Genomic DNA, 21910 nt, shown 5'->3' on the forward strand with positions numbered 1-21910 from the left:
TGCTGGCTGACATATCTACTACCATCTACTCTTGCATCTAAAAATGAAGTTCAGTGAAATGAGCTGGCAGTTTCTAATATGCGTGTGTCTTCATGTTTTTGTATGTATTTTGCAGGTGTGATAGTGGCCGTGGATGAGAGCACGGCCCGTTCCTGGCCTGTTTGCAGCCACTGCGGAAGCAGATACAATACGATACTTTCTAGAGGGTACAGTTTACAAGACTTATCACAGGTTACAATAATCATCATCCAGGCTGTTGAAATGGATAATTATTTGTTCCCCTTGTCACAGTCAAAGCTTCCACTGTGTCTCGTGCAAGTCACTTGTGGACAAGCCTGACACGCACGTCGAAATGGAGGTCTTCCTCAGCTCTGCTTATTTACAAAACTGCACTATAAAGGTTAAGGTAGGTATGCCTTTCCGTATTTCCTCATAGTGGCCTCCACTCTTATAGGACACTGTGCTTCAATTAATTCATAAACATGACTGTATCTTGGTTTTATATTTCATTTGAATATGCATCAATTACATCAATTACAATTGAGTGCATTACATAACCTTTACAATTGCCTTTGATACCACAATTGGTATAGGAGGTATAGGAGGTATAGGAGATGATATACAAAAAGAACAACCTGGGGGGTGTTAAATCTTGATTTTTCTTCATTTATTGATATGTACCTGTAGATACAATAAAACTATATTTAAGTTACAATAATATATTATAACTTTAATATGTTATTTAAACATATGGGATAAATTTGTTTTTATGTATCTAGTACTATTTAATTGTTTATGCAGAATGTATTGACACAATTAAAGACCTCACTTTCTCTAATAAACACTGCAGCTGAGTAGAGACACTACAGGTAAGGGCCAGAAAATTAGAATATTTTCATAAACTTGATTTATTTCAGTCATTGTGTTCAAAAGGTATAACTTTTACATTATATTTAATCATTGCACACAGACTGATGCATTTCAAATGTTTATTTCTTTAATTTTGATGATTATAGGTGGCAACAAATGAAAATCCGAAATTCCGTGGGTCAGAAAATTAGAATATTACCTAAGGCCAATACAAAAAAAGGATTTTTAGAAATGTTGGCCAACTGAAAAGTATGAACGTGAAAAATATGAGAATGTACAGTACTCAATACTTGGTTGGAGCTCCTTTTGCCTCAATGACTGCATTAATGCGGCGTGGCATGGAGTCGATCAGTTTCTGGCACTGCTCAGGTGTTATGAGAGCCCAGGTTGCTTTGATAGTGGCCTTCAGCTCTTCTGCATTTTTGGGTCTGGCATTCTGCATCTTCCTCTTAACAATACCCCACAGATTTTCGATGGGGCTAAGGTCAGGCGAGTTGGCTGGCCAATTGAGAACAGAAATATCATGGTCCTTAAACCAGGCACTGGTAGATTTGGCGCTGTGTGCAGGCGCCAAGTCCTGTTGGAACGTAAAATCCCCATCTCCATAAAGCAGGTCAGCAGCAGGAAGCATGAAGTGCTCTAAAACTTGCTGGTAGACAGCTGCGTTGACCTTGGATCTCAGGAAACAGAGTGGACCGACACCAGCAGATGACATGGCACCCCAAACCATCACTGATGGTGGAAACTTCACACTAGACTTCAAGCAACGTGCCTCTCCTCTCTTCCTCCAGACTCTGGGACCTCGATTTCCAAATGAAATGCAAAATTTGCTTTCATCAGAAAACATAACTTTGGACCACTCAGCAGCAGTCCAGCTCTTTTTTTCCTTAGCCCAGGTGAGACGCTTTTCGCGCTGTTTCTTGTTCAAAAGAGGCTTGACACGAGGTATGCGGCAGTTGAAACCCATGTCTTTCATGCGTCTCTTGGTGGTGGATCTTGAAGCACTGACTCCTGCAGCAGTCCAGTCCTTGTGAATCTCCCCCACATTTTTGAATGGGTTTTTTTTCACAATCTTCACCAGGGCGCGGTGATTCCTATCGCTTGTACACTTTTTCCTACCACAGTTTTTCCTTCCCTTTGCCTCTCCATTAATGTGTTTGGACACAGAGGTTTGAGAACAGCCAACCTTTTCAGCAATAACCTTTTGAGTCTTGCCCTCCTTGTGCAATGTGTCAATGGTTGCCTTTTGGACAGCTGTCAAATCTGAAGTCTTCCCCATGTTTGTGTAAGCTTCAGAACTGGACTGAGAGACCATTTAAAGCCCTTTGCAGGACACCAGGTGTCTTCAAAATTGAACCCTTTCACAATATTCTAATTTTCTGACCCACGGAATTTCGAATTTTCATTTGTTGCCACCTATAATCATCAAAATTAAAGAAATAAACATTTGAAATGCATCAGTCTGTGTGCAATGATTAAATATAATGTAAAAGTTATACCTTTTGAACACAATGACTGAAATAAATCAAGTTTATGAAAATATTCTAATTTTCTGGCCCTTACCTGTATTTGAGGGAACATGGTATTAAATTGTACTTTTTGTAGCGCCCCTATTGGTTAACTCACAAAAGCACTTACATAAACTGAAATGTTAAAGTTTGTCCATTCAGTAGAACCTCCAAAGCTTGGACCATATGGAGTTCAACTAAAATTTAAAATTCCAACATGCCATCATCCTGCATGCCAATCCCATAACGCTCTGAAAACACCTTCCTGTTCCCACTCCATTTTGTCTGGCTTTAAAGTAAGTCGTTTTACTTGATTTTAGTTTAATTTAGCTGTGTTCTCCAGTAATCTCTTTACACTGTTTGTACAGTTAATAAAGTTTATATGATGGACTCACTTTGGCCCGCGGAACTTAAAAAAGATGACAGTATGTTGCATTATTTCCCAAGGGAGAAATTGTTTGGAAATGAACAATCCGAATGTCAGGGAAAGGACTGTGTGGGCCTTTTTGAAGTTTCACTGTATTTTGGGCTGTAGAAGAAGAGATAATGTCTTCGAACAGTGCCAATTTAAGGTAGATGAGGTCAACGGTCATATGTGTAGCTACTTGTCAATGGTCTGCCTGGGGCAAAGTTCAGTCTGTCTTCTTCAGTTTTCTCTATGACAGCAAGAATGGTGTCGCCTAACATAGTTTACTGATTAAAGTAAATGGACCTTACTTAGTGTCTTGTCACCTAGAAGCTTGATAGATTGGTAGGTGGCTAGCTGGACAGATAGATGTAAAGTTACCTATTAAGTAAATATGGAAGTTTGAAGTTATGTGAAATACTGTAAGTGTAATCAGCAGAATAAGTCACGCCAAGTGATTAAACCATCAGCGCAGTGATGCATATGTTATTTCTTTAAACTCAGGGTCAATCTGACGCTCAGCATCTGGCACTGATTATTCGTCCGACAATTAGTTTTAATTTACAGCCTTAAGAGGATCATTAACAATAACATTCATGTCACCACACCTTTCTTTCTACTGCACAGCTGCAGCAAAAGACGATCATGTCCATTCTTGATACGACTGCGCTGGAGCGTACGGCGGTAGGTTTGCTTTAATATGTTTTTTTTTTAACACACTTGCATAACACTGGGCTGTGCCTGCTGCTGTGATTGTGCCGCACTCCACTGTGATAGTCTGCATTGTAATAAAACTGAATTCTTTTGGACAGTAGAGTTATATATATTTTATAGATGGACAGATAAATAGGTAGATACATGCCCTAACATCTTAATGTAAATTATTACAATCTGTTAAGTTTTCCATTTGCATTACTAGCCTTCCATTTTTATTTTTTGTCCACCAGATGGCACTTACCCATTATCATTGCCCCTTCAAAGCATACAGCAAAATGTCCAACTGTCCAACAGTGGGGGTTTGTAAACATTGTGGCCCTTTAAGGGCTAAAATCTCCTAAATCAAATTAATATATGATATGCAGCTTTCAGGCTTCACGCTGTTGAATGCATGAAAATGGATACAAATAGGATTAGACATTTGGGGGATGTTGCTGGTATCAAACAAGTCAACAAGTCAGTGTGATCTTGTATTAACTGTAAACATATAGTAATGTAGGTGTATAATGTGAATAGTGCACACACAACACATCTGTGTATATTTAAAGTGTCATAACACACGGACACGTATGGGTAAGAAATATGTCAACATATAATAACACCATCAGGTTTTGTTTCCATAGCCCGAGCACTAGGCTGCACAAGGGGTGTAATTTGGGTGCCCTTTGACCTTTTGTGTATTAAGAATGCTAAAACGAATCCAATGTAGATCAGTATGCAATATGTTGAACCATCTGAACAAAATGTCAACATCTTAGGTTGGTGTTGTAGGTGTTACAATATCTAATAATAAATGTGGTTAATAATGAATTGATTTTATTTTTAGGGCCGAAAACAGATTTGGACCCCCTTGCTTTAGGTACACCCTGTATAATATTTTTACACCAGTTTTTGGGACATTCTTTGCCGTTTGAGTCAAACGTGTGAATGAATCGCATCGATCTCTTATGGCTTAATGATTATAAAAATGCATTATGTCATTTTGAGAAACAAATGTACTCCAAGGGTTTCGGTATCCAACTGCTATTAACCAATGCAAACTGATTGAGGTTGTTTTGATTGGCCGTGTGTTGTCAGGTCCCAGCGTACAATGTGGACAGCGTGCTGGGAAAAGAACTGGGCCCCCTCACTGTTTATGTCCGCATGGTCACCAGGAGACCTTCTCTGTGGCTCAGCCTGGAAGAAATCTCCCTCTGAGTGAAAGTAGAGAACTCTGTCAGACCCGCCCCCAACCCACCCTTCGAAGGCCTCCTCATATCCTAGTCCCTGCTGCAGGAAGACGAGGTGGTGTTTGTGTTAGTGATGTGGTGGAGCAGCAGCAGCAGCAGTTGACAGGCCAATGGCATGCGTCCTGTCACACGTGCGCCATCGACTTCCTTGTACATTGCATTTCTTTTGGCCCGGCAATATTTAAACCCTTGCTGGATTCTACATCAATAAAAGTGCTTACTTCTGAATTAAGTCTGCACTGTGTGACTTTTCAAACTACTCAACAGACCAGTCAGTCTTGCACATTTGCAGCTGTTTTATGTATTCGTTTTTTTATTATAATGATAAGACAAAAACTGTTTCATACAAACAATAGAAAAAGATCATGCTCTGGCTCTTATACAAAGTTTGGAATTATAAAACATGTACCATATAACATCATGTAAATGCAGTGGTAAAATAATTTAATACAAGAGGAAAAATCCCACAAAAAATATGGCAGCAACATCATATATTTTCCAGTGCCATTATGGTAAGCTTAAAATACATCTGGTACAGATGGTAAGACAATGTCTCTGAGGTATATATCCTAAAAATCCAAAATAAAAAGTTCAGTTTGTTAGAAGGGTGGGGAGGGGTGTCACCGACCCTCTATGCTGACGCTGCCCGCAAAGGCGGCGTTGGGCATCTGCTTGAAGAACTCTCTGAGGCCGCTGAGTTCTCTGGTTAGTTGCTCGATGTTTTTGTGGAGTCTGTCGTTCTCTGAGCTCAGCTCGATCAGCTTCTGTTGCATCTCCAAGTTACGCATTTTGGCTTTGTCCCTGCTCTTTCTGACGGCGATGTTATTCCGCTCTCGCCGCTGCCGGTACTCCATGCTGAACCTGTCCACCGCCTTCTTCGCCTTCTCTCGGCCCGACTTCCGCGGGGAGCTCTTGGCCGAGCTGGCGGCGGAGGTGGGCTCCGGTGTGGTCGGAGGGGTGGGCTGACCCATGGGGAGGCTTACGGAGGTCTGAGCGCATGTTTCTATTTGGCAGGGTAGTGACGACGACATGTCGCTGTCACTCCAGTCGGACTCCTGCTTGATCGGTGCCCCATAAGGACCCTTCTCGGCCCTCCTATCACCCGTGTAGCCCGCTGGCAACTGCTGCCCGCCGCAGAGGGGCAGCATGGCTCCCTGCATGGCGTAGAGGTCTGCCTTCTCTTGCTTGACCGTGTTGAAGAGGTCGAGGAAGAGCTCGTCGTTGCACAGCTCCAAGTTCGGGACGGATGTCATGGACTCGATGTACTGGCTGAAGTCGATGGCGCTCTCATCGTCGTAGATGGCAGGGGCGGTGAGCTCCGCCATGGTGCCCTCCTCGACGCGGCTGCCCGGCTTGCACGGCCCCGGCTGCGGGCCCCCCAGCTTGGCGCTGTCATAGAAGTTAGCAGGCTCCATCGCCCAACTCATGTTGCATGGTGGAGACACGCAGTGGGGGTCCAGGCTGTATATGTCACACATAAACTCTGCGGGGTGGAAGGTTGGAAAGAAAACTGGGCATAAAACTCTCCTGAAGTCCGTCTTCCTTTCTAGCACGCTGGATGTGCTTTTTTGACAGGTTGTCAGTTGACGCTTCTGAGTCGAGTCTACTTTGGCGGACTGTTTTGTATCGTTCTCTCGTGACGTCACGCACACCTCCCTCTGGCCAGCCAGTCACGTAAGGAGAAGATCACGTGGTATCCGGTAACTTCCCATTCGAAGTTACAAGGGGTGGTCGTTCATGCACTTCTTTTTTTTTTCCCCTTTTACTACAACTACGTGAATGGCCCCTGAGTTGTTTACATACTGCTACAAAGGTTGTGGTCGTTTAGTCACTTGACAGACATGCACAATAAATATTTCTTCGTATTTTATTAATAGCGACCACAAATTTCTCCTAAGATTATCTTTACTTAATGTTAAAACTGAAGTAATTGTATAGAGATCACATTCAAATCTGTAAGATGACTAAATACGTATGGTAAAGCAACAAAACTGACACTTCGGTTCACCTTCACAGACGTCTCACTTTAAAGTGGTAATAAAGCTAAGATGGCAAGATAAAGGTCATCGTCCTTTGCTTTCGACAATGAATGCCAGTAACACACGCCCGCATAAAAAGTCATATAACAGGTAAAAAAAAAGGTAAATATATAGTAAGAGCAGCAACTGCCCTATAAAAGTAAATCAGAATAAATAAACTATACAAAAATAACAGCAGAGACATATAAACTATGTACAAATACAACTATGTGGTTTGCAATGCATTGTAGTAACAGCTATTGGTAATATTTAGTTTTGAGGATTTAAATGTTAGAAATAGCTTCCAATGTGATAGCCAGCAATTCAAACAATAAACTACTATCACAGTTCAGGTCAATTAAATGAGTACACTGATGACCTGTGTTTAACCTGATGGATTGTGTATTGAATGGGAATTGCGCCTCACTGTGGTCAATAGGGGCACGTGCAAGGTAAAGTTCACTATTGCACGGAGGGAGAAAACTGTGTAAATGAAACTGTGTATATTTATATATATATATATATGTCCACCCATTATTCTATAGCGCTTGTCGACATTATATATATTTAAAATAAGACATCCAATGCTCGAGTAATTTGTCAAAAAGAAAAAACAACAGGACGGTGGTAACCAAGTGACGGCTTAGACGAAACCATACAAGATAGGGATATCAACATATTACAATAGCCTTTGAAAACCTTATAATCAATTTAATAAATATCTAACTAGAGCTTTTTAAGTTTTTGAAGTCATCTTTAAATGAAATTTTGTAGATAAGACCACGGTTTGATCGCCAACTGGTGTTGCCGTGGGTAAAAGCCGTATGAAATCCCCCCTTCAGTAGTGGAAGATTCAACCGGAAAAAAGTGTCAAATTCTGGCTTGCGATTCGTCCAAAGTTTCCCGCGAATAGTACGTCACAACCAGTTTCGCGCCACTGCTGCAGCCAACACAGACGTCCAAGCAGAAAGAGGTAAGAAGAGTCTTTTACATGGGTTTATGTGTGATTAAACTATCGTTCCACCCCAAAATGGTCTATCCTGGGCTTGTTGAATATATTAGCTATGTAATACATAGATATTACATTGTTGGTTCGCTTTTAGTGGGTAAAAATCGTGTTGGTGGTGTTATTGTTTGCTGTGCAGCCATGATGCCCCATGATGGGAATGTTACAGCCTATTTAGTGACTACAAAACTACAATACTCGGTGGCAAACGTTCATGTTTAAACTCCAATTGCATATGTTGTATTGTTCAAGAAGTTGCATTTTTGTTGACACCAGTAGATGTAATGTAATTTTTCCCCCCGATATGTTATGCAGATTAATTGTTGCGTACTATTGCTTCAAATTAGCATATTTAAATTTTCTCATATTTTCTCTCTTATTTACCCTTTTTACCTCCATGTCTAATCACTTACCACAATACCGTCTTCATACTCCCTTTGGCTGAAGAAAATCAGATGTATTTTTTGTTATCCTATTGTCATGTCTATAACTGCTCTCCACAATGTCCTAACTGCTCAGGTTTTGTTTTATTTATCAAGTAATTTTTAATGTATTTTTTTTCCCTTATCTAGATCCACTCTCCACAATGTCATCTCCATTGTCAACTCCTGGTGGCCGCAAAAGAGGAAGGAGCACCAACCCATCTACACGTATGTTGCTGTGTTTTTGTCAGTGTGATTGTGGTTGGACTAATACCGGTGTGTTGTAATGTGCAGCCAGTAGTGATGCCCCCACCTCCTCGCCTGCGTCACAGCGTCGCAGGACACAGGACTCTTCCGCAGGTGACCTGATGCCCATGCCCACCTCACCTGCCACCGACCTTCTCAGTCCAGTGGCACCGCAGGACACGTCTCTTTTCTCCAGCCCCCGACCTTCAGGTTGGTAGCATGGTAAAGTGTTGTGTAATTCCTGTGTTGAGACACATAATTTTACTCCCTTACAGTCCTCCCGAATGATGTGGACATGAGCTCCCCTCTCATGTATGGGACCCCCAGCTCCAGGGTGGAGGGCACCCCGCGGAGTAGCATCCGGGGGACCCCTGCCCGCCAGCGTCCAGATCTGGGTTCAGTAAGGAAGGCTCCCCAAGTTGAGCTCCAATCAGAGCCGGTTAGTAGATTACAAGGTCATTCGATTACATATGTGGATGGGGTTTTAGTTTAATCTGATACAACCCATAGCCCAGTGGTGAGGCGGCGGTCACAAGCGAGCCCAATGCTGGCCAAAGGCTGGTCATTTGGGGCACGGATGTCAACGTGGGTGCATGCAAGGAGAAGTTTCAGGTGTGTATAAGAATAAAAAAATTAAAAAATTCCTCTTTTTTTTTTTTTTTAAGTCTTGATGAGATGAACCACCCTATGTGTTCACAGAGGTTCTTGCAGAGGTTCATCGACCCGTCCTCCACTGAGGATGAGAACGCCGGCCTGGACCTCAATGAGCCTCTTTACATGCAGAAGCTGGAGGAGGTACCTTCTTTATTTTAGTAGAATAAAGTACTGACACTGATGAGATGTGACGCTTCTAATCAAATAAATGTTGGTCCGTTCTCAGATTAGTGTGGTTGGCGACCCCGTGCTCAATGTCAATTGCAGCCACGTGCAGAACTTCGATGCTGAACTTTACAGGCAACTCATCAGCTACCCGCAGGTTTGAGTCCTCATTTTCTAAGAGTCTGGAAATTCCCCAAACTTTCCATATGAAGTTTGGGAAATTATGTAAAACTTTTATTGTTGTTTTATTGTTGTAGAGGAAGCACAACTGGACATTTTGGGGGTGATTTATACAAAGCACGACACATTTCCTTAAAGTTTCCATGGCAAGTCTATCAGATATAAAGTCTAAAAAAATACAGTTTCAAATATATAAGTAAAATAATTTCACTTTTTAAAACATGAAATTATGGAGTAAAAAACAAAGTAACTGAAAATTCAGGGGATAATTTTCTGGTAAAGGTTGTAAACTTGCAGTTCAACTGTGGAATGCAAGCTATATGTAAACTAGTTTTTAAAGTTTATTTTAATGTAAAGGGGTGGGGATTAACCAGGGTATCCGTGAGGTCTAAAACAGTCCAAAATCCAATAATATGAATTTAAGGCATGAAAAATGTCTTAAAGGGGAAATGCACTTTATTTTGCCCATCATTCACAATCCTTATGTGAAACATGAACACATTTCTTTCCCTTTTCTGTGCATTATAACACAAAAAACAAGTTAATTTTGGCAAGGTTACAATGCTGTGATTGGGATACACCTATTTCGACTATGAAGCCCTGGGAAAAAAAGAACAATGCTGATATACATGCTGTGGTCATGCATTAACACAGTATCTTGCTGTAGTTTGATTATTTAAAACACTACCAAAGATTCTTTTCAAGGAGCATTGATGCACTTACTAACTGTATGCTAGTTCTGTCAACAACAGCACCGACAACACTTACAATGTCCGCTGTCATTAAAGTAAAACAAATTGATTTGTTTATTCCTTTTGTTCAATGTCCTCCTTGTCAGTTTTGTTTGACAAAGCCGTGGTCATCTCTCACAGGAAGTCATCCCGACCTTTGACATGGCGGTCAACGAGCTCTTCTTTGAGCGCTTTCCAGACTCCATCCTGGAATACCAGATCCAAGTGCGCCCTTACAGCGCCATAAAGACCAGAAACATGAGGAGCCTCAACCCAGAAGGTGAGTGGGACCTCTCACGCTGCGACAAGCCAATACCTCTAAAGTGAAATCACACTTGCACATATTTAGAGTGGGATTTTTGTGAAAAATCTGCTTTGGTGAAATGTGTGGCATGTGTTGTCGTCCTTGCAGACATCGATCAGCTGATCACCATCAGCGGCATGGTGATCCGCACCTCACAGCTCATCCCTGAGATGCAGGAGGCTTTCTTCCAGTGCCAGGTGTGCGCCTTCAGCACCCGGGTGGAGGTGGACCGTGGGCGCATCGCCGAGCCGGCCGTGTGTCGCAACTGCAACACCACCCACAGCCTGGCACTGGTCCACAACCGCTCGGCCTTCTCCGACAAGCAGATGGTGCGTTTGATAACCGGGCAGATTTATTTACGCTGCGGTCTCAATATGCGAATGAGCCACGTGCGCCATTGACAGGGGCGGGGTCATGACATCTGTTGGGTTGCTTATTGATGCCCCGCTTTTCTGCGCAACAGATCAAAATTCAGGAATCGCCTGAAGACATGCCAGCCGGTCAGACACCTCACACGACCATCATTTATGCCCACAATGACCTGGTGGATAAAGTGCAGCCTGGAGACAGAGTCAACATCACTGGTGAGCTTCCCTGCGCTCAGCTTAACAGGAACCATATTTGCTACCTTAAAGCCAAACTGCAGCTCAATTTTTATTGGCTCCTTGGCACACAAAGACTTCATTAATGGTATGTTATTAGCTATATCACACTAATGGATCAGAGATAACAGATTTTCAGGGGAATAGGATGTGTAGATGCATACAAATCCAGTCTATTTTGATATTGTGCTTTAAAGTAAATATCGATATTTTAGAAATATCTATATATCGCCCAGCCCTACAGGTAACGTGTTTATCATGTCAGCATTGTTTGCTCCGCTGTGTCACAGGTATCTACCGTGCCGTCCCCATGCGGGTCAACCCACGCCAGAGCAATGTCAAGTCGGTGTACAAGACCCACATTGATACCATCCACTTCCACAAGACCGATGAGAAGCGCCTGCACGGCTTGGATGAAGAGGCAGAGCAGAAGCTCTTCACAGAAGATCGCGTGCAGACCCTCAAAGAGCTGGCGGCCAAACCAGACGTGTATGAGCGCCTCTCCTCCGCCCTGGCACCCAGCATTTACGAACATGAGGACATCAAGAAGGTGTGTGTCGGATGTAGATTTAACATGTGATGTAACTTGCAGGAATGGCACTTACGAGACCTCAGGCAAGGCCAAATGTTAGTTTGGATCAGCACAACCTCCTTGTGTCTGAATGTTGATATTCATACAGCACATATTTATACATTCATGTTCTATGCCACTTACCCTCACTAGGATTGTGGGGTGTGCTGGAGCCTATGCCAGCTGACTTTTGGGTGAGAGGCAGGGTCCATGTTGTACTGGTCGCCAGCCAATCACAGAACACACAGACAGCCTTTCACACTCACATTCATACCTATGGACAATTTAGAGTCGTCAGTTTAGCCAAACATTATTTTTGGAATTATTTTACTCCTAAATGTTTGAATTCTGAGAGGAAGCCAGTGTCACAGCGATTTCATCTGTTGAGTAGGAAACTCCAAAGTAATCAGTTTTCCTCAGCCATTCAGGGGTGGACTTGCTGGTGTGTTTTGGATCATAGTCCTGCTGCAGAACCCAAGTTCAGTTTGAGGTCAGGAATAGATGGCCGGTAGACTGCAGACTGCTTATATCGGCGTGCTGGAGTTTTTTGATTCAATATAATCAGATATATATGTATGAGTGAGCAAAAAATAATAAAAACATGGAGATGTCAAAGGTGACATTGTATTTCATTGTATGATATCCATTGCAATGCTTTGGTTTTGTTGGTACTTAACCACAGAATTTGGCATTTCAGGGAATTCTGCTGCAGCTGTTCGGAGGCACTCGCAAGGACTTCAGCCAGACGGGCCGCGGCAACTTCCGCGCCGAGGTCAACATCCTTCTTTGCGGCGACCCCGGCACCAGCAAGTCCCAGTTGCTGCAGTACGTGTACAACCTGGTGCCCCGCGGCCAGTACACGTCCGGGAAGGGCTCCAGCGCCGTGGGTCTCACCGCCTACGTGATGAAGGACCCGGAGACACGGCAGCTGGTCCTGCAGACCGGCGCACTGGTGCTGAGCGACAATGGCATCTGCTGCATCGATGAGTTCGACAAGATGAGCGACAGCACGCGCTCCGTGCTCCATGAAGTCATGGAGCAGCAGACGCTCTCCATTGCCAAGGTAGCGTATGTCTCTGCCAGCCTCGTACCATTGAGTCACATGTGAGTTGGAAACCCGTTCTCCTCATCGCATGTTTCCTTATTTTGTTTCCCAGGCTGGAATCATTTGCCAACTGAATGCCCGCACCGCCGTGTTGGCTGCCGCCAATCCCGTGGAGTCCCAGTGGAACCCCAAGAAGACCACCATTGAGAACATCCAGCTGCCTCACACGCTGCTCTCCAGGTTGCAACCACCAGACCGCCTCTGTCCTCAGTCCCACCATCGTGTCCCCTAAAGCCTTTTTTGTCTTCCGCCAGGTTCGACCTCATCTTCCTGATGCTGGACCCTCAAGACGAGGCGTACGATCGGAGGCTGGCTCACCACTTGGTGTCGCTGTACTATCAGAGCGAGGAGCAGATAGAGGAGGAGTTCCTGGACATGGCCGTGCTGAAGGACTACATCGCATACGCACGGACCTACATCAGCCCCCGATTAAGCGAGGAAGCCAGCCAAGCGCTTATTGAGGTTTGTTTTAGCCAAGATGTGTTTGAGAGGGCTGGGAAATTTGAAAAATCTAATTTAAAGCTTAGAAGTTCTTTGCTCAACGTGAAACAAAAAGATCGCTGACAACCACAAAGATAGTATTTTACTTGTCAAAACTTAATCTTCTCTTGACAACCCCTGATTGCTCATAACTGATTCGGAGTGTGAGTTGAATGTTCTACTATTAAAGAGAATAGTCTTGGAAAAAATAGACGTGTGTGTAAATACAGGAAAAATGGGCATATTTCAAACTGTTGCTAATGGTAATCATGATTAATCTTACAATTTGTAATCATTTGACAGACCTAAAATTTACATAAATGGTAAATATAGACCACATATGTATGTAACAATAAGATGTTGATATGAATACATCGACTGTATATTGTGAAAATTAATCACACATACCTAAAAATCATATTTAAAAAAAATGATTAGTAATTGACCGTGTGCACGTTGCTGCTTCTCAGGCCTATGTGGACATGAGGAAGATAGGCAGCGGACGTGGAATGGTGTCCGCCTACCCGAGGCAGTTGGAGTCTCTGATCCGCTTGTCCGAGGCGCACGCCAAGGTGCGCTTCTCAGAGAAAGTGGAGACCATTGATGTGGAGGAGGCCAAGAGGCTTCACAGAGAGGCCCTCAAGCAGTCGGCCACCGACCCCAGGACAGGATTCGTGGACATTTCCATTCTCACCACAGGTAGACCACACAGAACTTTCAATAAGCAAGATATTAATACTTCCAATACTTAATACTACTTGTTGGTGACAGGTATGAGTGCCACAGCCCGCAAGCGTAAGGAAGAAGTGGCACAGGCCTTGAAGAAGCTGATCCAGGCCAAAGGAAAGACGCCCGCCATGAAGTACCAGCAGCTGCTTGATGACCTCAGAGGACAGTCTGAAACGGTAAATAATCCTAAGAACCATTTTATTTATTTTTTGCCACTGAAGTCAAAGTTTACAATAAAATGACCATCTTGTTTTCCAGGCCATCACCAAGGAGTTATTTGACGAAGCACTCAGAGCCCTCACTGACGAGGACTTCTTGACAGTAACTGGGAAGACGGTCCGTCTCCTTGCTTAAGACACCTTGAGTTTATGTACAGTCTTATCAGTTTATTTTAATGTTATTCTCTTTGTATTGTTAAAAAAGCAAGTATCATGTCTTTGTTCAAATACAGTGGATGTCACTTTGGTTGTGCGGGGGGGGGACTTGGCACTAATATTTGGAATGCTTTGTCACTTATTTCTTAAGGCATTGAGCACCTGAGATAACCTAAATGATGAGCATCTTCTGTCTTTTGCTGCCATGTTGATAGGGGAGAATAAAAAGCTGCTTCTGAAGCTTTGTTTCCTTTCAGTTTTTGGTGGTACATGCAATGATTTTACTGGAAAGTCATTGTACCAATGAAACAGATTGCCCTTTTAAAAAATGTGGAAAAATGCCTAAATTTACAGCACATATCGCGATGGAAGTATGCCGAAAAGTGGTTTGGAGACCGTAATGCTGTTAAACGATGCCAAAATTTCAGATAATCAAGTTTGGAACTTTGGGATGGCTCAAAATGCTCGGTTTCAAAAGGCTTGGTAAAACTGCCCTTTCGTGATGTCACACAAGACGGATGTCCTTATATGGTTCATAGTCAGAAAGCACTTAGGGCGTGTGACCAGTCACAGCGGAGTGGGCACGTGCGGAGGCGGGCCTTGGGTGGAATAAATTAAAGCAGACCGTTTTAGCAGGAATAACAGGATTCTGCAAAGTCTAAAAGGTTTAGTCTAAAAAGTCTAAAAGACCATGACTCAGTACAAAGGGTTGAAAATTAGCATAGTAGGTCCCCTTTAAGATAAAGACATAATCTAGCTAACAAACGTATAAAAATGAGAAAATACACTCGATATCACATTAAAAAATCATTCACAGCATTGATTTAAATGGGATTAGAACGAGGGAAATAGCGTTTTGGCTAATTCTGGCACATCGACAGAAATATTACTATGCGCCGTTCCTGTAAATAAATAAATAAAATAAATCATACTTTGTGATTCTATTTAAAGCGGAACCCCTCACTACTCGGGAGAACGCCCTCCGCCATGACGTCACTCTTCTCGGCTCTTCTGGACTCAGCTGAAGAAGATGGCGACTTCCTCAGGTCTGTTAGTCTTGTATCTAGCATATCGCCTGATAGAGAATATACGTGCCTCAGCTCCCATTCACCCAAGTTTGCTTTGTGGTGCTCGTTGCTTGACAATGAAGTACGTTAAAATGTATAAAAAGTGTCTCCTTTTGGATAAAAACGCCATTTAATGCGCGTGGCTGCTGTGTTGCTAGCTAGGTAGCCGAGGCGTTGTGGATGGCTTGTGTACCCTTATGAGTCATGAATGTGTGAAGGCAATTATAAAGCCATTAAAATGCTACTTGTATTTTATTATATATGACGTTTAATATAAAATGAACACCGTAAGATGGCGGAGATTGTGCTAGTTGCCTTATGCTAACCTGGCTACGAGAACATTGTGACACAGCACAGTATCTTAGCTGTCCATCCACTGTTGTCTCTGTAATTATCCCGGTTGATAATAAAAATGCACATTTATTTTTTACATAATGAAATGTGAGCGGTTTGTAGCAAGAAATCAAATATTTGCAGCACTCTCCGGTGACGTGAATAGCGGCTGTTACCGTTATTATTGCGCCGTTATCTGCCGTTTCGTATGTATTTTTTTTATTTTATTTTTAATCATCATCATGCAAGGTCCCGTTTATTCGCCCATTGCTCTATCGTTATGAAGACCGCTGTAGATAAACATCACAGTCGCTATTAAGGTTACAAAGTTATCCCCCACAGTAATTAGTCAGAGCCCATGCCCCTTTGTATCTACCCTCAAAGTTGCTCTACAGTCACATTTATTGAATTGTTCCACCATAATAACGTCAACCTTACATGTATACCATGGTTTAAAGCTGGTTCCTCACCCACAGCCTTGTCAGGTGTTACGTTTCTGCTCCCTAATGAAGATGGTTTGAAAATAGAAACGCCCAAAAATATCACTGAGCACGTTTGTGCATGATTTGTAACTATTTTGACCTTTACACACGATTGGAACTATAACATTCATAAACTAAGAACCTTTTAAGAATATTTTAACAACATAACATTCACTCCTGTCATAACATTAGGTACACCTGTTTATGGCGGTACAATATGCTGACGAGAGTAAAAAAAAAAAAAACACTATACTAAGCTGAGCATTATAAGATGAAGGAAATGTATGGACAGTATAACAGCTAATTGAATTGAAAGGTCTAGACATTACAATAAAGAGACTGGTGCCAGGAGATATGTCCATCTATATGCGTGTGTGTTTTCCTTCTCTGTGCATTGGTTCAGCATCTACACTGTCCATGGAACGGCTTGAGACGTGAGTCCTGTTATCAGTCATAGAGCCTTTGTCTCTGTAGGAGGAGGTGGGGCTGCTGGCATACGCACAGCAAAAGAGTGGAGCCTTGTGAGGAACAATGCACTCCCTAGAAATGGGGAGGGAAAAAGGATGATTTCAAAGACAAATGCCACAGTTCATAATTTTCATGGACAGAATTTCTCGGTGCAGCCAAGGCGTTGAGGGAGTCCAGTTTGGGGGACTCGGCATCTCATCTTTGCTATTTGCAGACAATGTGGTCCTGATGGCTTCTTGGGGCTGTGACCTTTAGCGTTTACTAGGGTTGTTTGCATCTGAGTGTGAAGCTTCAGGGATGAGAATCAGCACCTCCAAAACCGAGGCCATAGTTCTCAGTTGGAAAAGGGTGGAGTTCCGGGTTGGGAATGAGGTGTTGGTCGAAAGAACCAGATTGCCGTTACAAGGGGCTGAAATAATGAGTGACTTCGTAGGGTAGGGAACTGAACGTCTGGGCTTCCCGACTAAGACTGTTGCACCCAGTGTCCCAGTGACCCAGACCCGGATAAGCGGAGGGAAATGTAATGGATGGTATTAGCAGTAATCTTGAAGAAATGTGATGTGTTTCTTTTGTAGAACAAGTCCTAGTTTTCTCTGCTTCTTGCTCCAATTTCATTTGTTTAAATATGGACATCAAAGTCTGCTCACCGGCGAGACTGGCCTACAACATAGCCACCTGATCCAGTTTTCCTATCTGGGGAAGAAACTACACTCAGTCAATACTCACTTAGATGTTTTATAGGCAAAGTGAATTCAAACAGAACAGTGCAGAATGGTGTTGTTTGCTGAGAATGTAGTTTAAAAACATTGCCAAAGAAATACTGCTCTTGAAATGTATACATTATTATATTATTATTGGCAAAAGCATGTTTTTGCTTGGTCAAAGAGCAATAATAAATTCACAAACAAAGCAAATTCAACAAATAATGAATGACCAGTTATCTAGTTATCTGATCGTAGGATACGATGTCGTCTGATTTGACAGGTTTGCAGAAAGAGTTGACTGCACAGCTAGGCTAACTAGTAATCCGGTGGAAATCCTTATACCCGACTTTGAAAGTATGCTTTATTTTTACTAAGAGTGTTTGTTATTGCAGGAGTTAAAATTCCTCGCAATTTTCGCTTGTTGGAAGAGCTGGACGATGGTCAAAAGGGCGACGGTGATGGCACAGTGAGCTGGGGCCTGGAGAATGACGAGGACATGACCTTCACGCTGTGGACCGCCATGATCATCGGACCTGCGAGAGTAAGCGCTTACACTCGGAGCTCGCTACACATGTATGCTCCGCTTTGACACTCAATGCAAATTCTCTTTTTACAAATTTAGACCAGTTACGAGAACAGGATATACAGCCTGAAAGTGGAATGTGGCCCCAGATACCCAGAGACACCCCCGACTGTTAGATTTGTAACAAAAATTAGCATGAACGGGATAAATAATTCCAACGGGATGGTAAGCAAAGTGTTTTCTATGCTGCTTAGCTTATTGTTAGAGCGTCTCGCACAAGTGAGTCCACCCCTCACATTTCAGCAACTGTTTTCATTGGGGATATTCCGATCAGAATTTTATACTGCAAATACCCGTCCCGATTATCCATGAATGAAATCGACCGATACCAGTACCCATCACATACAGTTCATGCAGTGTTAATGTTTAACTGTTCTACTGGCACCAAAAGGAGTCACCAAAGGTTGTTTTTTTTTTGTGTGTGGGAGCTAATTTTACAAAATGAAAATGGCCAAGAACTACTCATTTTTTTAAACATTTATATTCATGGCTTATTTCAAGCCAAACAATATGCTTGTTTTAGCAGAACATGAACAAAATGCTGATATCCACAACTCACGTTTTGTGTTTCACAATGCATTTATTTATAGTCTTCTCCCATTATTAATTGAAAACCTGAATGAAAAGAAGGTATCTGCTGGCTACTGAAGCACAGATGCAGCCGACTCCTTCTGAGTCTGAGGAGGAGACGTGATATCAGTGTGCACAACGCCAGTTACAAGCGAAGTGCAAAGGCTCACTTGTCTCACACATCATCCGGAGTCCGACGCAGCCCTGCACACAATGAAAGTTCCTCCTGCGCTAAAAGTGCTACGTAGTGTCTGCATGCTCCCACATCCTTACTAAAGGCGGTACTCATCCCCAAATTTTGCCCACACTTGCAAGTACAGCAGGTTGTGACCGGGGCGTTGTAGCCACTCACTGCCTAATGGAGGATGACATCACGAGCCTCAAACTCACCACACCTTGAAAGTGTTCGGCCTTGTTTGTTCTGAATGCTGCAGCGGGGGCGGAATTTATAGGTGGGGGGTATTGGCAGACGTGATTCAAAGCAAGTATTCACCGATGTCGATACCGTCCCTTTTCCACTGATATCAGCCGATCTGTGGCTGATCGATTAGAGTACCCCTAGTTTTTTTCCAAAGCGGCAATATTAGACATGAATTTTGATTTTGATTTGAATTTTGATGCTAGCCGCACTTTTGTTGTTCCTGTAGCTTGTATTGCAAGCTACAGAGCCATTTCCAAAAATGTGATTTTCTTCCATAATATCATTAAAAAAAACCTTAATACAGTATATCTTAGATACTGTATGTTACACATCAACTGAAGTTGGTCAAGCCATGTGTCAAAAAATGTTAATATTTAATTGAAACAATAACAAAGGGATTTATAATACAAAAATGTAATTGCAGTGAAAATTATGTTTAATTACTGTATTCAAAACTTGGTTGCGGCTTCTTTTGCACGAATCACTGCCAGGTCTGCCACAGACTACAGACACCTTACAGGAGCAATCAGTTCAGTGACTTTGTTGATATACTGTATTTAGAGCGTATTCACACCCATCCAGGTATTTTTTCTTTAAAAAAAAAAAGCGATAAAAGCTGGTGTAACAGACGCCAGCGAGTGTGACTGTGCGAATGTACGTTAGTAAACCTCAAACCCTGAGCCTTATGAGTCGTACACTGATTTCTGTAAACTATATCCAAGTCTACTTTCTATAGTGTTGTCCCTTGACGAGCTCTACTAATAATGCAAATGCTTGCTGAAATGTGAGTGGTTTACTCACTTTTGGAGAGGTTCTCGAATTTTTCTCCATCATGGCACGCATCGGATCATGTCAACTGAAGCTTGCATTTGTCTTTGTCTTGCAGGTGGACTCACGTAGCATACCAGTGTTAGCAAAATGGCAGAATTCTTATACCATAAAAATTGTTCTTCAAGAGTTAAGGCGTCTAATGATGTCCAAAGAAAATATGAAGCTTCCTCAACCTCCAGAAGGACAAACCTACAGCACTTAATCATAATGGATTGTTTTGATCCTGTGTTTTAAAAACCTTACTTAGAAATATAATGTCCAAAAAAACAACCAAGAAAATCAAGAGGCTCACCTTGCACACAAAAAATGTTGTCTGCAAGAGCAGGATTGGACTTCATTACCTGGCTCTTTCAAAATAAAGCAACCTTGCTTTTCAGTAGGGAGTATCTACAACAAGAGCAATTATGCAGCGTTCATTTTAACAGCTATTATGTGTGAGCCAGCCTGAGTGGGCTTGATGGGGGTGGAGCATGACGCCACACACACTGGTAGCATTGTGTACACCAGAGGGGGCATGATGTGTAACTTCTTTAATTAAAGTCACAAAAGAAGAAGCCAACTTTCTTTTCTTTTTTTTTTTTTTTTTAAACATACAGGCCGCTCGGTAATAAAGAACTGTGGCTCTGTAGTCTAAAAGTGTCACAAGGGGAGATTTTTTTTTTTAATCTATATATGTATTTGACACAATACCAATGTTTCTGTTCTCAAGCTCTTTGACATGTAACAGACATTGAAGCCTGTTCTGCTCTGGAAAAAAAATAAAGAAGAAAAAACCCTTGCATTTAGCATCTAGTGAGAATGGCAGGTGTATGAACTTGTGATTTTCTGAAATTAAAAATCACTGCAAAAAACCCAGCAATGTCCAGAACGCTTTTAATGTCAAGCACCATATACCAGGATTGTCCAATGTGTAGCTTGGGTGCAATTTGTAATTTTTTGGGAAAAAAAGAATCAAGTCAAAATAGAGAACAAATATGTAATCTGGGGGAAAAGTTATAATTGTACAAGACATAAGAAGTCGTGATAAAGAAAAACAAAACAATGAATGATGTATATTTTTTTATTACGCTGCAAGAAACGTTAAGTTACGAGCACAAATTTATGATTTACTAGAAGAAAATTTACAAGTTGAAATAGTTGAAAAATAAGCAGCTGTAATATGAAATTAAAGTCATAATCTTACAAGCAATGCTATTTTACAAGAAACTTATGATATGAGGAAAAAAATTATTTTAGTAGCATTGTATTGAGAATTTATTTTATTTATTTTTCCCCTTCCGACCTAAACTTGTTGAATTGGCGATAAACTTTTAAACTGAATTGGGTTTGAGTCTTCTTTTAGGGAGCGTGAATGGGAGCTAGTGTTAGCTTGTGTGGTTGTGTGTCCGTGACCCGAGCTTGATGAGTATATTTTCACCACGTTGTATTTTACGCATTTAATGTGTGAAACATGTTTATATTCGGACATCGCTCATCTTAGACATAAATACACATTCACATACAAAACGCACGTGTCATAAAAAAAAATATCTTCCATATTGGAATTGCATGGGTGACTGCATCTTCCTTCATCACAAGCACAGGCATTACAGTTTGTTGAAGATTTAGTAGCAATGTGTTCAGAGGCTGACATCCCATTAGAAAAGTTAGCCAGTTGTGCCAATACACGTTTTACAATTTGAGACAAGTGAATTTCATAATAAAGCTTAAAGAGGACCTATTATGCTTTTTCCACTTTTCTGACCTATAAATATAGTTAGAATGTTGTATTCTCGTGTTAAACGATGCTAAAGTTTCAGATAATGAGGTTTGCGTATTTGGATGTGAGCCCTAAAAGAAGTTTGGGATGGCTCAAAATGCTTGGTTTGAAACAGCTTGGTAAAACCCCTTCCTTTGTGATGTCACAGAGGGGTGAACTTCCTTTTATGGTTCATAGTTAGGAAGCCCTTTGGGCGTGTGACCGGTCACAGTGGCATGGGCATGCCCTGAGGTGGGCCGTGGGGGGAATAAATTAAAACATATCGTTTTGGCAGGAAACACAAATCAAAGAAAATACCGTTGGATTGGTGCAGATTCTGCAAAATCTAAAAGGTTTACCATGCGGGTTATTGTGTGTAACTGCTCTATAGGAGAC

The 21910-nt window shown here is 42.0% G+C and overlaps 4 protein-coding genes across 5 annotated transcripts in view; 3 read left to right on the top strand and 1 right to left on the bottom strand.

Annotated features, from left to right (window-relative positions):
• spidr (scaffold protein involved in DNA repair) overlaps positions 1 to 4892 on the top strand; it is a 36173-nt gene extending 31281 nt beyond the window's left edge. Inside the window, exons 17-20 of the mRNA XM_058067371.1 lie at positions 116 to 206; positions 292 to 406; positions 3412 to 3468; positions 4579 to 4892. Of these exons, the coding sequence (XP_057923354.1) occupies positions 116 to 206; positions 292 to 406; positions 3412 to 3468; positions 4579 to 4698 (383 nt within the window). The 3' untranslated portion in view covers positions 4699 to 4892. The remainder of the gene's footprint in view (positions 1 to 115; positions 207 to 291; positions 407 to 3411; positions 3469 to 4578) is intronic.
• Positions 4893 to 5025: 133 nt separating this feature from the next.
• Positions 5026 to 6347, bottom strand: cebpd (CCAAT enhancer binding protein delta). Its single transcript, XM_058067374.1, has one exon. It carries the CDS (start codon positions 6206 to 6208, stop codon positions 5351 to 5353), a length of 858 nt encoding a protein of 285 aa, XP_057923357.1. The 5' UTR covers positions 6209 to 6347; the 3' UTR covers positions 5026 to 5350.
• A 1287-nt stretch (positions 6348 to 7634) lies between these two features.
• Positions 7635 to 14544, top strand: mcm4 (minichromosome maintenance complex component 4). Its single transcript, XM_058067745.1, has 17 exons — positions 7635 to 7721; positions 8327 to 8404; positions 8471 to 8632; positions 8698 to 8861; positions 8933 to 9034; positions 9122 to 9217; positions 9303 to 9398; positions 10294 to 10432; positions 10565 to 10785; positions 10920 to 11040; positions 11349 to 11608; positions 12327 to 12692; positions 12787 to 12914; positions 12989 to 13196; positions 13685 to 13913; positions 13986 to 14119; positions 14202 to 14544. The coding sequence occupies exons 2-17, from the start codon at positions 8341 to 8343 to the stop codon at positions 14295 to 14297; spliced, it is 2586 nt and encodes an 861-aa protein (XP_057923728.1). The 5' UTR covers positions 7635 to 7721; positions 8327 to 8340; the 3' UTR covers positions 14298 to 14544.
• Positions 14545 to 15219: 675 nt separating this feature from the next.
• On the top strand, positions 15220 to 20568 carry ube2v2 (ubiquitin-conjugating enzyme E2 variant 2). 2 transcript variants are annotated; one of them, XM_058067747.1, is made up of 4 exons: positions 15221 to 15363; positions 17764 to 17912; positions 17994 to 18119; positions 19832 to 20365. In XM_058067747.1, the coding sequence occupies exons 1-4, from the start codon at positions 15348 to 15350 to the stop codon at positions 19976 to 19978; spliced, it is 438 nt and encodes a 145-aa protein (XP_057923730.1). In that variant the 5' UTR covers positions 15221 to 15347; the 3' UTR covers positions 19979 to 20365. The 2 variants fall into 2 exon arrangements, with proteins under 2 accessions (XP_057923731.1, XP_057923730.1); XM_058067748.1 differs by lacking the exon at positions 17994 to 18119 and having other exon boundaries at positions 15220 to 15363; positions 19832 to 20568.
• Positions 20569 to 21910: the final 1342 nt, after the last annotated feature.

This window comes from Doryrhamphus excisus, chromosome 3 (genome assembly GCF_030265055.1).
Source record: "Doryrhamphus excisus isolate RoL2022-K1 chromosome 3, RoL_Dexc_1.0, whole genome shotgun sequence".
NCBI classification, from domain to species: Eukaryota; Metazoa; Chordata; class Actinopteri; order Syngnathiformes; family Syngnathidae; genus Doryrhamphus; species Doryrhamphus excisus.

Coding starts and splice junctions, on each gene's coding strand:
- cebpd (XM_058067374.1), bottom strand. CDS start 6,208: ATGTGTGACATATACAGCCTGGACCCCCACTGCGTGTCTCCACCATGC.
- mcm4 (XM_058067745.1), top strand. CDS start 8,341: ATGTCATCTCCATTGTCAACTCCTGGTGGCCGCAAAAGAGGAAGGAGC. Junction 8,405..8,470: donor GAGCACCAACCCATCTACAC/GTATGTTGCTGT, acceptor TGTAATGTGCAG/CCAGTAGTGATGCCCCCACC. Junction 12,915..12,988: donor CCTCACACGCTGCTCTCCAG/GTTGCAACCACC, acceptor GTCTTCCGCCAG/GTTCGACCTCATCTTCCTGA.
- ube2v2 (XM_058067747.1), top strand. Junction 17,913..17,993: donor TGATCATCGGACCTGCGAGA/GTAAGCGCTTAC, acceptor TTACAAATTTAG/ACCAGTTACGAGAACAGGAT. Junction 18,120..19,831: donor TAAATAATTCCAACGGGATG/GTAAGCAAAGTG, acceptor TTTGTCTTGCAG/GTGGACTCACGTAGCATACC.